This window comes from Pseudorca crassidens, chromosome 1, assembly GCF_039906515.1.
Source record: "Pseudorca crassidens isolate mPseCra1 chromosome 1, mPseCra1.hap1, whole genome shotgun sequence".
Lineage (NCBI taxonomy): Eukaryota > Metazoa > Chordata > Mammalia > Artiodactyla > Delphinidae > Pseudorca > Pseudorca crassidens.
In genome coordinates this window covers 195,546,201-195,561,059 of record NC_090296.1, presented here as the reverse complement: position 1 = coordinate 195,561,059, position 14,859 = coordinate 195,546,201, and the positions used below count along the sequence as shown (strand labels likewise).

Sequence of the window (14,859 nt, the reverse complement as noted above, 5' to 3'; positions counted from 1 at the left end):
CTAGTGAATTTACCAATGATTTTGTAAGCTGTAAACTAAATAGTGTTCAATCGTAATGATATAGGAGGGAATATACTTGTGAATCTATGTTTGCAGTTTCCTCTTTAACTCCCCCCAAATCCATGACGGTTTTGATAGAACCAATGTGTGTGATTGTGTGTGTCTCACTGTCCGGGCTTTTTCTATGTCACTGACCTTGATGTCTCTCCATTTCTTTCCGTCAATTTCTGATTGAATTTATCTCTAGTATTCATTTGATTCAATCTTTTTTCCAAATATTTGCTATAAGTAGGTGCAGCTAAAATAATTACAGTATCCTGTTCACTCGTGTTTTGCTGCTTTCTTCTCCTTAACTATTGCTACCAATGGGCTTCCCGTAATTGTGGTAACTCTTGAAAAAGTTTTCACACGGCTAAATTTCTCTCTTGAAAAAGTTTTCACACGGCTAAATTTCTCACTAAGTCTAAATTTTGGGTATATAAAACACTCTTCATGCCTTTGAATAATAAACAGGGAACCACAAGCATTTCAGTTAATCATCCAACTAGATCAAATAACGTTGAAAATCGAGTCCCTTTAGCACCGTTAGCAGCTCGCAAATGCCAGAAATATGTCGGCGCTTCTCCCGCCTCACAAAGCCGTGAGAAACGTGGAAAACCTTTGAACTTGTAGAAAATTTGTGAGTTTACAATGGAAGACTTCAGAAAAGACACAGGATCTTAGGGGCCCAATCCCTCCACAGGCTCCCTGAAGAAGAATTCTACCGGCAGGAGGCCCCAACCCTATCCCTAACCCGAAACTCGGAAGATGCGTTGTCTAGCGAGTGTCCTTGTTTAGAGATGTGGACCCTCCTACATTGTTTCCATCTTGCTCCTTAGAAGAGTGATAGGGAGACAATGGAGTTTAGTTCACAAAACTCGAAGGTTCTGGAAGATAAAATTTAAAGACCACTTTTTTAAAAAACAGAATCTTAATTTTTGCTCAGTGAAACCCAGAATGAAAGAGTGAAGGTAAGTGATGCAGTCACGAACCTGTGATTGTTCCGCAAACTCGTAAGTTAAAACTTTCTGCCAACTTCTCATAAATTAACGATTCATACGGAACTAGGTGGACTGTGTTAGTACTGCGTTCTGTACTACTTCTTTTTGGTGTCCTTCCTTCTCGGCGCCAGCTGGCCCTGGGTTTGCTGCGGTCGCGGCTGTAGCGCCCCTCCCTTTTGTCTGTGTCAGCCCCACCTGTCACCTGGCCCTCCCCTTGGAGCCTGCTTTGGTCAAGTTGTGGAAAGTGTACATCACAGTCGTTCTTTAATCTGTGCTTTTGTTTATGTCTCTCATTTATCTTGTAATTTTAAAGGAAGTTTTCCTCCTTCTTCGTCTCCTCTAGGATGAAAGGCAAGACACTAGCTCCGAAGGAGTATCCAATGTAGAAGATCAGAACGACTCTGACTCCACGCCACCCAAAAAGAAAATGCGGAAGACAGAAAATGGAATGTATGCTTGTGATTTGTGTGACAAGATATTCCAGAAGAGTAGCTCGTTGTTGAGACATAAATACGAACACACAGGTATGTATGCTCGTGAACCTGGCAGTTTTGAAAAAACAAATTTATAACCATTTCCAACCTGAAGTGCCCCGAAGCCTGTCGGCTTAATGCCATCTTATTTCATAGCTGTGCCCTTATTTTCAGGTAAAAGACCTCACGAGTGCGGCATCTGCAAAAAGGCGTTTAAACACAAGCATCACCTGATCGAGCACACGCGCTTGCATTCCGGGGAGAAGCCCTACCAGTGCGACAAGTGCGGGAAGCGCTTCTCCCACTCGGGCTCCTATTCCCAGCACATGAACCACCGCTACTCCTACTGCAAGAGGGAGGCCGAGGGGCCCGAGCCGGGGGCCGCGGGCCCTGGGGGCCCGCCCACGCACCACGCGGGGGCCCGCGCCTCCCCCTCGCAGGGCGACTCGGACGAGAGGGAGAGCTCCACGCGGGAGGAGGACGAGGACAGTGACAAGGAGGAGGAGGAGGAGGAGGAGGAGAGGGAGATGGAAGACCTGCAGGAGGAAAAGGAAAGTGGAGGACCGCAGGGGGGGGAGGGGCGCGAGGGGGAGGGGCGCGAGGGGGAGGGGCGAGCCAACTCCGAAGAAGGTGCGAGGGAGGGCGCAGGAGCTGGAAGCCCAGCCCACAGCTTAGAACACAAAGTCAGCCAGGGCGCTGAGCAGGTGTCTGAAGAGAAAACAAATGAAGCCTGATCGTTTTTCTAGAAAGAAAGAAAATTCTAATTGGTAATGAAGTTTGTTCTATGTTATACATGCTTTTCACGGAAACACAGTAACCTGTATACTGTGATTTCTGTTCACTACTGTGTAAAGTAAAAATTTAAAAAAATACAAAATACCAAAAAAAAAAAAAAAACCACACACAAAAAAAAATCCGGGTGTGCCTGAACCTCAGACCTAGTAATTTTTCATGCATTTTTCAAAGTTAGGAACAAGTTTGTAACATGAAGCAGATTAGAAAACTTAATGACTCAGAAAGCAAAGATGCAACAGGCTAAAGGAAACTGATTACTTAGACAAGCATCTGGCATTGTTTCATTTTATCAGTATTAATTATCACTCTTAACGTTGGTTTATTCTTAAGCTGTACAATTGGGAGAAATTTTATAATTTTTTATTGGTAAACATATGCTAAATCCGCTTCAGTATTTTATTATGTTTTTTAAAATGTGAGAACTTCTGCACTACAAAATTCCCTTCACGGAGAAGTATAATGCAGTTCCAAACCGTGCTAACTACCATTTCTAAATTCAGTCTAGAAAGTAGTAACTTCTAATATTTAGCTGTCATAGTAGAGCGTATTCTCATTTAAAGTGTATCGTTAGCCTTAAGAAAGCAGCCGATAGAAGAGCTGAAGTTTCTTACTCATGTGGTTTAAATGGAGTTGAAAAGATTGCCGTTGAGCTCTGATTGCAGGGACTAACAGTGTTGATACTGGTGAGGACAGCAGAGATCGGTGTTCGTAATTGTGTTTGAGTACGTGGTAAACAAATATGAAGGATGTGATATGAAGCTTTGTATCTCCTTTGGCCTTAAGCAAGACCTGTGTGCTCTAAGTGCCATTTATCAGTATTTTCAAGGCTCTGACCAGCCTCCGTTCATGCGTGGCCTACAATAACTAGCATTTGTTGATTTGTTTCTTGTATCGAAATTCTAAAATAAAACTCAGAACCACTGACTCTGTCAGAGAAGCCAAACACTGGGACATTTCACCCTTTAATAATTCCTCCGTATTCATTTTGCGTTAATTGACTTTCAGAATTTCTCTACAGAAATGAAAGGGAAATTTTCTAATCTGCTTTATCCATGTACTTGCATTTCAAACATGGACCTGCCATTGTTATTTGGCTCATAATTGTTTCCAAATGTTAGTTATTATGGACCCAGTTTATTAACAACATTAGCTGATTCTTACCTATCAGTATTATTTTATTTCTTTTAGTTTATAGATCTGTGCAACATTTTTGTACTGTATGTCTTCAAACCTGGCAGTATTAATACCCTTCTTAACTGACATATGTACTTTTAGTTTTAGAAAACTTTTATATTTATGTGTCTTATTTTTATATTTCTTTATTTATTACACAGTGTAGTGTATAATACTGTAGTTTGTATTAATACAATAATATATTTTAGTATGAAAATTTGGAAAGTTGATAAGATTTAAAGTAGAGATGCAATTGGTTCTCTTGCATTGAGATTTGATTTAACAGTGTTATGTTAACATTTATACTTGCCTTGGACTGTAGAACAGAATTTAAATGGGAATGTATTAGTTTTACAACTACAATCAAGTCATTTTACCTTTACCCAGTTTTTACTATAAAACTATTAAATTCTGAAATTCACTGTGTGACTAACAGCATGCTGCTCTGCGGTTTTATGAAGAGATTAGTCTAACCATGAAGTCTCGTTCCTTACAAGCCAAGCTAGGGCGACCTTATGTAAACAGTGTTGGGAACAACGTTTAACATTTTGTGCCAATTTGTTCCTGTATTCATGTATGTAAGTTACAAACCTGACTCTTCATTTTTAAGTTCCTTGTTACACCATGGTCATTTTCTAGTTTTTTACCAGACTCCCCCATCTCACAATAAAATGCATCAACAAGCCTGACTTACTTGCGGTCATTCTTTTAATCATTATCAAGATTTTCTCTGGAAAACTCTGTAACACACATGGGGGTACTATACCGTCATCCTGTGCTTGGTTTATCTTGGGCTGGGTCTGGGGAGACTGGATGGTGTAGACGTTCCCTGCTAAATCGTGCATTTCCCTGCGGCTGGGTGTTTCTGGGAAGGTCAGAGGTGACAACTAACGAACGGCCTCCCCAGAGCTTGCTTCCTCTTCCCGAACCCCTTCGCCCCTCACTCCTGACTCCGTGGCCTCTCACCCTTCGGGAAGCCTGCATTAGGTGCCTTTCCTCTGGGCTCCCACAGCCCCTGTACCTGCCTCGTCATCTCAGCCCTTATGCTGTGGCTCGCACGCCGCCCACCAGGACGGGCCGTGTCGGCCGCTGGGTCACCCGCCCGGCAGAGTGCCCGGCCCAAGTGCATGCCGCCACGTTGGTCAAACGAGAATATAATTTGCACGTTAACAGGGCTCAGCTGTGTCTGTCTTTACTACTCTTTTGCTTCTATGTATGTTCAGTGATTTCAGCAATTTAATAATTTTTTTACTCAGGCCCTACGGAACACGACATAGCAGACAAATTGTAAACTATACCTTTCCCGTCGCCTTTCTCCTCTGATTTGCGAGCTTATTTCTAGGTGTCGTCTTTCTGGTGCTTAACCCAATGGTACACGACACAGGCATTCAAGGCCTCTGGTAGGAACTGATGGGACGACCCTCCCCTTCTTACGGCCTCATGTTCCTAGGTGATCGCTATCAGCATGGTGCCTCATTTCTCCCGTCACTGAGAAGAGCTACCCAATAAACAAATGCATTGTATAGGGTTAGAAAATAAGAGTAAATAACCCTTCTTAGGAGACATTGGTGCCATAATCACTAAGGAGCAGCTCAAAGAAGGCAGAGTTCTCGATACATACGGGTAAACGGCTAAGAAAGGGATCCAGGTTCATCAGACAGGTTCTGAAAATGAAACCGCGCGAATGCTTCCCATTACTCCCCCAAGCCCCGTAACAGCAAGAGTGTCATTTGTCCCTGACTTGTACCATGCACACAGGTGCTTCACTGCTGTTGTCAAAGCTGATTTCACAAAAGCCTTGCAAGATTGAAAGACCATGTGCCCATGAACACAGACATATTAAGTAGCAGAATAAAGACTGGAACATGGGTCCACCCAACTCTAAGAGCCATGCCCTCAACTAGCCTGCCTCACATCTCACTTAAGAGCAGCTTACACCATCTACATTTAAACTCAATCCTGGCCTTAAGTAACATGAGTAGAAAATGTCAGCAAGGCCAATATACATTTTATAACATGGTGAAAAAGAAAAGCAAGGGCAAGGGTTTTTCAAATCTGTGTGCAAACTTAAAATTAGCCCTGAAAACGTGAAAATGCAAACTCAGAACAGATCTCTTAAGATCAATTAGAACAACCACAATATGGTCTTTGTCTTCTGAACCTAAAAAAAAAGCATAAATTCCTCTGTTCTAGTGAACAAATACATTCCACTCAATACACATTTTTCCCCAACAACACATGGGACATTCATGAAGAGAAACCATCTTATGGGCCATAAAACAACCCTCAAATTCAAAAGAATTGCAAACAAAGTGGTTTTTCTCTGACTACAAAATAATTAAACTAGAAATCAGTAACAGATACATCTGGAAAATCTACCCCCCTCCGCAAAACTACTGGAAATTAGACAACACATTTCTAGGTAAAATATGACCGTTATAAATGATGAAGAACTAAGTAAAAATGAAAATGCAACATCAGAAGTTGCAATGTGCAGTAAAGCAGTGCATGTAAGAAAATTTATAACATTAAACTTTTATTAGAAAATAGAAGGTGCAGTCATCTAAGCTTCCACCTTAAGAAATTAGGAAAAGAATAAAATTAAACCCAAACCAAGCAGAAAGGAGGCAATAATAAAAGAAGACAATGGCATAGAAAACCAAAACAATTGAGTAAATCAATGAAATCAGAATCTGATTCTTTGAAAAAATTAATACAATTGCTAAACCTCTAGGCAGACAGATCAAAGAATAAAAGAAAGGAGACAAATCACCAAGAATGAGAGAGAAGATCTTCTTGCAGATTCTACAGGGTAAAAGGATGAAAAGGAAGTAGTATGAACTTTATGCCAATGAATTTGACAACTTTGATGAAAATGTCACGTCCAAAATACCAAAACTCACTAAAGGAGAAATAGATAACCTGATTAGTCCAATCACAAAGAAATTTCTAGTTAAAAATCTTCCCACAAAGAAGACTCCAAGCCCAGATGGCTTCACTGGTGAATTCTACCAAAAATTTACAGAAGTTATTGTACCAATTCTACACAAACTCATCCAGAAAATAAAAGAGGAAAACACTTCCCGCCTTAGTCTGTGAAGCAGCAGCATTAACCTGATAGGAAAACCAGACAATGATATTACAAGAAACAAAAACTACACACTAACAGCTCCCTGGATGTAGGTGCAAAAATCCTTGACAATGGGGCTTCCCTGGTGGCGCAGTGGTTGGGAGTCCGCCTGCCGATGCAGGGGACACGGGTTCGTGCCCCGGTCCGGGAAGATCCCACATGCCACGGAGTGGCTAGGCCCGTGAGCCATGGCCACTGAGCCTGCGCGTCCGGAGCCTGTGCTCCACAACGGGAGAGGCCGCAACAGTGAGAGGCCCGCGTACCGCAAAAAAAAAAAAAAAAAAAAAAAAAATCCTTGACAAAATATTAGGAAATCATTTTGAACAGTTTATCAAAAGGAAAGTACATTACAACCAAGTGGAATTTATCCCAGGACTGCAAGGTTGTTTTTGCATTCAAACACCACCTTGTAAACCAAAAATTTACAGTTTTTACATATTTACATCATATTTACAGAGCAAAAAGAAAAACTGTATCATCTTAATAGTATACAAGAAGCATCTGACTAAACTCTACACCAAGTCATACACGTTCTTGGCAATCTAGGAATAGAAGGGGGTTTCCTCAACCTGATAGAGGGCACCTGCAAAAAAACCCCATAGTTAATAATTTTGAAAAATTAAATGCTTTCCTCCTAAAATTATGAACAAGGCAATAATATCTGCTCTCACCCTTTTATTAAGCATTGTACTGGAGGTCCCACGAGGTGCAACATGACAAGAAAAATGAAAGGCATACAGATCGGGGAAAAAAAAGTAAAACTTTTTATTTGCAGACAGGTTGGTTGTCTGTGTCGAAAAAAAGGAATTTACAAAAAAAACTAGAAAAGGTGAGAGCAAGGTTACAGGATATAAGGTCATTATGCAAAAATCTATCATATTCTTATAGTAAGGGTAAAATGGAAATTTAATTTTTTAATGTATGAAATATTTAGGGATAATTTAGCAAACTACGGGCAAAACCCAGGCACTGAAAAATACAAAACACAGCTGAAAGAAATTAAAGGTGCAATGAAAATGAAAAGATATTCCATGCTTATTGATCAGAAGATTCAATGTCATTGCTGTGCCAATCCTCCCCAAATTTATCTATTTTTTTTACTTTTTTAAAAATTTGTTTATTTTTGCCTGTTGGGTCTTCGTTGCTGTGTGTGGGCTTTCTCTAGTTGTGACAAGCGGGGGGCTACTCTTCGTCGCAGTGCATGGGCTTCTCATTGTTGTGGCTTCTCTTGTTGTGGAGCAAGGGCTCTAGGCACGTGGGTTTCAGTAGTTGTGGCACACGGGCTCAGTAGTTGTGCCTCACGGGCTTAGCTGCTCCGCGGCATGTGGGATCTTCCCGGACCAGGGATCAAACCTGTGTCCCCTGCATTGGCAGGTGGATTCTTAACCACTGTGCCACCAGGGAAGTCCCTATCCTCCCCAAATTTATCTATTAATTCAACACAATTCCAGTGAAAACTGCAGCCACATACTTGTAGAAACTGACAGGCTTATTCAACATTTATATGGAAATGCAAAAGACTTCAAGTAAGCAAAAGAATTTTGGAAAAGAAGAATAAAGTTGGAGGACTTAGACTACCTGATTTCTAGTGATACTATAAAGCTACAGTAGTCAATACAGGGTTGTATTGAATGGACAATAGAGGGCTGTATAAGAATGGACATATAGATCAAGAATACAGAGTTAAAAGTTAGGAGGAGATCCACATATTCATAGTCAATTGATTTTTGCCAAAGGTGCCAAGATAATCCAATGGTTAATTGATCATCTTTTAAAACGTACTGCTGATAGATAACCATATGCAGGAAAATGAACTCGATCCTTAAGTCACACCAGACACAGAAATTGTTTCAAAATAGATTGCATACTTAAATATAAGAGCTAAAAGTATAAATCTTTTGGAAGAAAACATAAATTCTTTGTGACCTTCGATTAGGCAAAGATTTCCTAGATAAGATACAAAAAGGATGAATGAGTCATAGAGGAAAAAAATTGATGAATTAAAATTTATGAAAACTTTAAAATTTTGCTCTCCAAAAGATACTGTCAAGAAAATCAAGAGGGAAGACACAGACTTCTTCAAGAGGGAGAAAATATTTGCACACGTATATCTATATACCCGAGAAATGAAAACGTGTCTACACAAAAACCTGTACACAATGTTCATAGCAGCATTACTTACAATAGCTAGAAAGTGGAAACAGTCCTAACGTCAATCAACTGATGAATAGATAAATGTGGTATGTCCATACAACGGAATATTATTTCATAGTAAAAAGGAATGAAGTACGATGCATGCTACAACATGGATGGACCCTGAGGACCTTACACTAAGTGAAAGAAGCTAGTCACAAAAGATAAAATATTCTGTTATTCCATCATAGGAAATATCCAAAATAGGCGAATCTAAAGAGACAGGAAGTAGATTAGGGCTGGGGGTGGGGAGAGAATGGATACTGACTGCTAACGGGTATGGGTTTCTTTCGGGGACAGTCGAAAATTCCAAATTAGATTGTGGTGATATCTGCATAACTCTGTGAATATACAAAAACCATAAAATTGTACATTTTAAATGGGTTGCTTTATGGTATGTGAATTATATCTCAACAAAACTGTTAAAATATATGTATCTACATTAATAAGACAGCCCAATTTTTTTTTATGGGACAAAAGATTTGAACAGATACTTTACCAAAGAAGACATACGAATGGGAAGTGAGCACATGGAAAGATGGTCCACATCATCAGGCATTAGGGGAGGCAAAGCAAAGCCACAATGTGCTACCACTACACACCCAAGAGAACGGCCAAAATTTAAGACTCTCAGTAACACCAAATACCGCACGGGCTATAGAGCGGCTGGAGCTCTCCTACATTGCTGGTGGGAATTTGAAACAGTACAACCGCTTTAGAAGACAGTTTGTCGGTGTCTTATGAAGTTAAACACATACTTAATATACAACCTTGAAAGCCCACTCCTTGGTATTTACCCAAGATAAATGAAAATATATGTCCACTCAAAAACTGCATTAACATGTTCATAGCAGTTTTAGTCATAATAGCCAAACTGGAGATAACCCAAATATCTTATCAACCAGGGAACAACTAAACAAACTGCAGAATTTCCATACACGGGAACAAGTAACACATAAGCAATAAGTAACATATAACAACGTGGATGAACCTGAAAAGCAGATATGCAAAGTATAACAGGAAGTGTGGTGGCCACACGGGGATACACCTCTGTAAAAACTGTAAAAAGTATCCTTTTTGCTGCCAAGCCTCCATTTCCTTTATTAATTAAAAGATCAAAACAACAGGTAGTAAGCGCTGTCCTTGTGTTCTAAGTATATATTTGAGTTGTGTTGCAGTAACTCAGTATTTCTATTATTGGAGTAGGTTTCTTCTTTCAGTCTTAGAGTACTAGAAGGTGGGAAGGGGACTATCTCTTAAATGCAGACATATTCAAGGCAAATTGCAAGTTAGAATTTTTTAAAAATCATCTGGAGCTTCAGAAAACGCTATATTCTATTATTATTACTTTGGGGCTTGTATATTCTTTTTTATTGCGGTAAAATATATACAATATAAAGTTTACCATTTGAACCATATTTAAGTGTACGATTCATTGGCATTAAGTACATTCACAATGTTGCACAACCATCACCACCACCCATTTTTCATCATCGCAAACAGGAACTCTGTACCCAAAAGTCCTCATCCCTCCCTGTCCCCACCCTCTTTAACCTCTATTATACTTTGTTATATTTTCCATCTCTATGAATTGCTCTACATACTTCATATGAGTGGAATCACACAGTGTTTGTCCTTTTGTGTCTGGCTTGTTTCACCTAGCATAAAGCCCTCAAGGTTCATCTATGCTGTAGTATGTATCAGAACTGCATTCCTTTTCAAGGCTAAATAATAGTCCATTGTATGTATATGTTACATCTTGTTTATCCATTCATCTATTGATAGACATCTAGTTGTTTCCGCCTTCTGGCTATTGTGAATAATGCCCCTGTGAACACTGACTTGCAAGTATCTCTTTGAGCTCCTGCTTTCAATGCTTTTGGGTGTGTACCTAGAAGTGGAATTGCTGGATCAAATGGCAATTCTAAGCTAAACTTTTTGAGTAGCTACCAAACTGTCTTCCACAGTGGTACACCATTTTATATTCCACCAGCAAAGCACAAGCATTTCAATTTCTCCATGTCCTTGCCAACACTTGTTATTTTGTTTTGATGATACTTATTCCGATACATAATACTTATTTCTTCCAGTCAGACAGACCTAGGTTTAAATCTCAGAATGTTAGGAATCACTTCTCAGATTCTTCGTTTATAAAATGTATTTAATATGCTCCCTCGTGAGGATTAAATGAGAAAATGTGTACAAATGTTTCAAGCATATGCACACGTAGTAGGTGCTTAATAGAAGAGTTTCTCTCCTAACTATTCATCTTCACATACTGCCCATTAATCTTCCTTAAGTACAGCTCTGATTATAGCTCCCTGTTCATGTGTGACCACTGCCTATGGAGTAAAAGCCAAATTCCTTAGCAGTTACACCTGAATTTCCACTAATATAATTAGTAGCTCATACTTACTGAGCACTTACTTTATGTCGGACACTGGGATGCTTGTATTATACTTATAACCTGTTTAATCCTCATAATGGCACTGTGAGATAGGCCCTGTGGCATAATAAGAATGTACATATTGGGGAAGGATTGTGGGAAGATGGTCGAGTAGGCAGCGCCAGGCTCTGTCTCCCCACCTAGACAACAATTACCTATAGGCAGAATATGTCTGATGTAACTCGTTTGGTACCCTGGGCACTAGTGTCCAAGGGAACACTTGGAGAGTAAATTGAAGCTAATTTTGGTCAATTTCCAAAGTTAATTTTTGGTCAACAGGAGCAGCTACCTATCCCCCAACCCCAGCCTGTGAAAGGCACCTGCACGCATGTCGCTGGAGTATCTTGCACACAGTGTGCAGGATCCAGGGTGGACAAAAAGAACGCTGTGCTCCAAATAGCAGACACCTGTGCTCTGTTCGCTGATTCCTGCTTCTGATCACAGAGGCGGCAGCCACTGTTGTTACTCCTCCCCCAATTGTCACAAGCCCCTCTCCTTCTGGATGAAGTGACTTCCATCCCCCATTCATTTTTCACTTTAGGAGCCAGATATGAGGACATTCAAAAACAACTAATATATGGGGAAAATTAGAAAGTGACTGCACATGCCCAGGACAAGGCTCAGAAAAGACTTGAGAAAAACCTTAAGTTTACACCTCAGACCAATCCCTGTCTCAGAGACAGATTATAAAAATAAAACAATAACAAAGAGCAGACCCTGGGGAAAGGGGAGAATCTGATTTCCAGAGTTACTACATCATTAGATTCAAATGTCTAGTATTCGACAACAATGACAACAGCAAAAATCACAAGGCATAGAAACAGGAAAGTGTGGCTCATTCAAAAGAAAAAATAAATCAACGTAATTGTCCCTGAAAAAGACCTGATGGCAAATCTACTAGACAGAGATGTTAAAACAACTGTCTTAAAGATACTCAAAGAATTAAAGGATGATGTGGAGAAAGCCAAGAAAATAAACAGTGAACAAAATGGAAATATTAATGAAAATATAGAAAACCTAAAAAGAAACCAAAAAGAAATTCTGGAGCTGAAAAGAACAATAACAAGTTTAAAAATTCACCAGGGGCATTCTAATACAGATTTGAGCAGGCAGAAGAAAGAATTAGCAAACTTGAAGATAGGGCAACAGAAATTTTCAAGTCCGTAGAACAGAAAGAAACAAGATTGAAGAAAGGTGAACAGAGCCTAAGGGACCTGTGGGACACCACCAAGTGGACCAACATAATATGCATCATGGGATTCCCAGAAGGAGAAGAGAGGGAAGGGGCAGAGAGAATAGTTGAAGAAATAATGGCTGAAAACTTCCCAAACTTGATGAAAGACATGAGTATAAACATCCAAGATGGTCAGTAATCTCCAAGTAAGATGAACTCAGAGACCTACACCAAGACACATTATAATCAATCTATCAAAAAACAAAGACAAAGAATCTTGAAAGCATGTAGAAAGAAGCAAGTCATCACATACAAGGGACCCTGAATAAGATTATCAGATTTCTCATCAGAAGCTTTACAGGACAGAAGACAGTGGGCTGATATATTCAAAGTGCTAAAAGAAAAAACTGTCAACCAAGAATCCTATACCCTGAAAAACTGTCTTTAAAAATGAAGACGACATTAAGACATTCCCAGATAAACAAAAGCTGAGGGAGTTCTTCACCATTAGACCTGCCCTGCAATAAATGCTCAAGGGAGTCCTGCAAGGTGAAATGAAAGGACACTATGTGGTAGCTTGAAGCTGCATGGAGAAATGAATATCTCAATAAAAGTAACAGATGGGAAATTATAAAAGCTAGTATTAATGTAACCATGATTTGTTACTGCACTTTTCATTTTCTACACGGTTTAAGAAATTAACACATTTAAAGAAAAAATTATTAGTGTAAAAGCTAATACTACTGTAACTTTGGTTGGTAACTCCAAATCTTGTTTTCTACATAATATAAAGGATAAATGCATTTAAAATAATTATCGGTTTATGTTTGGGGGCATACAATGTATAAAGATGTAATTCTGTAACATCAACAACCAAAAACGGTGGGGACAGAGCTGTAAAGGAGCAGTGTTTGTATGTTAATAAAGTTAAGTTGGTATAACTTTAAAATGTTAAATGTAATCCCCATGGTAACCGCAAAGAAAATAGCTATAGAATATACATAAAAGGAAATGAGAAAGGAATTTAAACATCTCACTACAAAAAATCAACTAAACACGAAGATGACAAGAATGTAGCAAATTGGGGGGGGAAGCTATAAAGCATATAGAAAACAATGACAGAAGTAAGCCCCTCCTCACAAGTAATTGTTTTAAATATAAATGGATTAAATTCACAAATCAAGAAACAGATACTGGCATGTGTATAAAAACACATGTTCCAACTATATGCTGTCTACAGGATAATCACTTGAGATCCAAAGACACAAACAGGTTGAAAGTGAAAAGATGGAAAAGGATATTATGTGCAAACAGCAACCCAAAGGGAGCAGGGGATAGGGCTATAGTCATATCAGACAAAACAGACTTTAAATCAGAAAAGCTTAGAAGAGACAAAGAATGACATTACTTATTATAAAACGTTTAATACAGCAAGAAGGTACAGCAATTACCCACATTTATATACCAAATGATAGCCCATCAAAATAAATGAAGCAAAAACTGACAGAACTGAAGGAAGAAACAGAGAGCTCCATAATAATAGCTGGAGACGTCACTACTCTACTCTCAACAGTGGATAGAATAACCAGGCAGAAGATAAGGAAGGAAACAGAAGACAACACAATAAACCAACGAGTCTAACAGACATATACAGAACACTCTGCCCAACAACCACAGAATACATATTTTTCTCAGGTGCACATAGGACATTCTCCAGGATACACCGTATGTTAGGCCACAAGTTAAGTCTCAATACATTTTAAAATATAGACATTATACAAAGGATCTTCTCTAACCACAACTGGATGAAAGTTAGAAATCAGTAACTAAAAAATTGGAAAACTCACAAAATTTTAGAAATACGCTCTTAAACAATTAATGGATCAAAAAAAAAGAAATCACAAAGGAAATTAGAAAATACTCAGAGATGAGTAAAAATGAGAACACGACGGAGGTGGGGCCAAGATGGTGGAGTAGGAAGACCCTGAGCTCAGCCCCTCCCACGAGCATGTGAAAACTACAACTATGGACAGAGCAACTATCTATGAGAACAACCTGAAGACCAGCAGAAAGGTTTTCCACAACTAAAGACACAAAGAAGGAACCACAATGAGATCGTTAGGGATGGTAGAGATACACGATGATCTGACCCACACCCGCCAGGTAGGCAACCCACAAATGGGAGGATAATCACAACTGCAGAGGTTCTTGCCAAACAGTGAGGGGTCTGAGCCCCACATCAGGCTTCCCAGCCTGGAGGTCCTACACCAGGAAAACAAGATTGCAGAACGTGTGGCTTTGAAAGGCAACAGGGCTTGTGCATGGGAGAGCTGGAGGAATCTAGGAAACAGAGACTCATAAGGGGCACACAGTAAATCTCACACAGTGCAAGTCCCAGCGCAGAGGCAGTAACCTGAAGGGCGTCTGGGTCAAAC

The 14,859-nt window shown here is 39.6% G+C and overlaps 1 protein-coding gene across 12 annotated transcripts in view; it reads left to right on the top strand.

The window, feature by feature from the left end:
- Positions 1-4,170, top strand: part of ZEB1 (zinc finger E-box binding homeobox 1) — a 192,700-nt gene extending 188,530 nt beyond the window's left edge. For all 12 annotated transcript variants that reach the window (XM_067704954.1, XM_067704902.1, XM_067704936.1 and 9 more), the window contains 2 exons: positions 1,384-1,564; positions 1,688-4,170. In XM_067704954.1, the coding sequence (XP_067561055.1) occupies positions 1,384-1,564; positions 1,688-2,247 (741 nt within the window). In that variant the 3' untranslated portion in view covers positions 2,248-4,170. The remainder of the gene's footprint in view (positions 1-1,383; positions 1,565-1,687) is intronic.
- Positions 4,171-14,859: the final 10,689 nt, after the last annotated feature.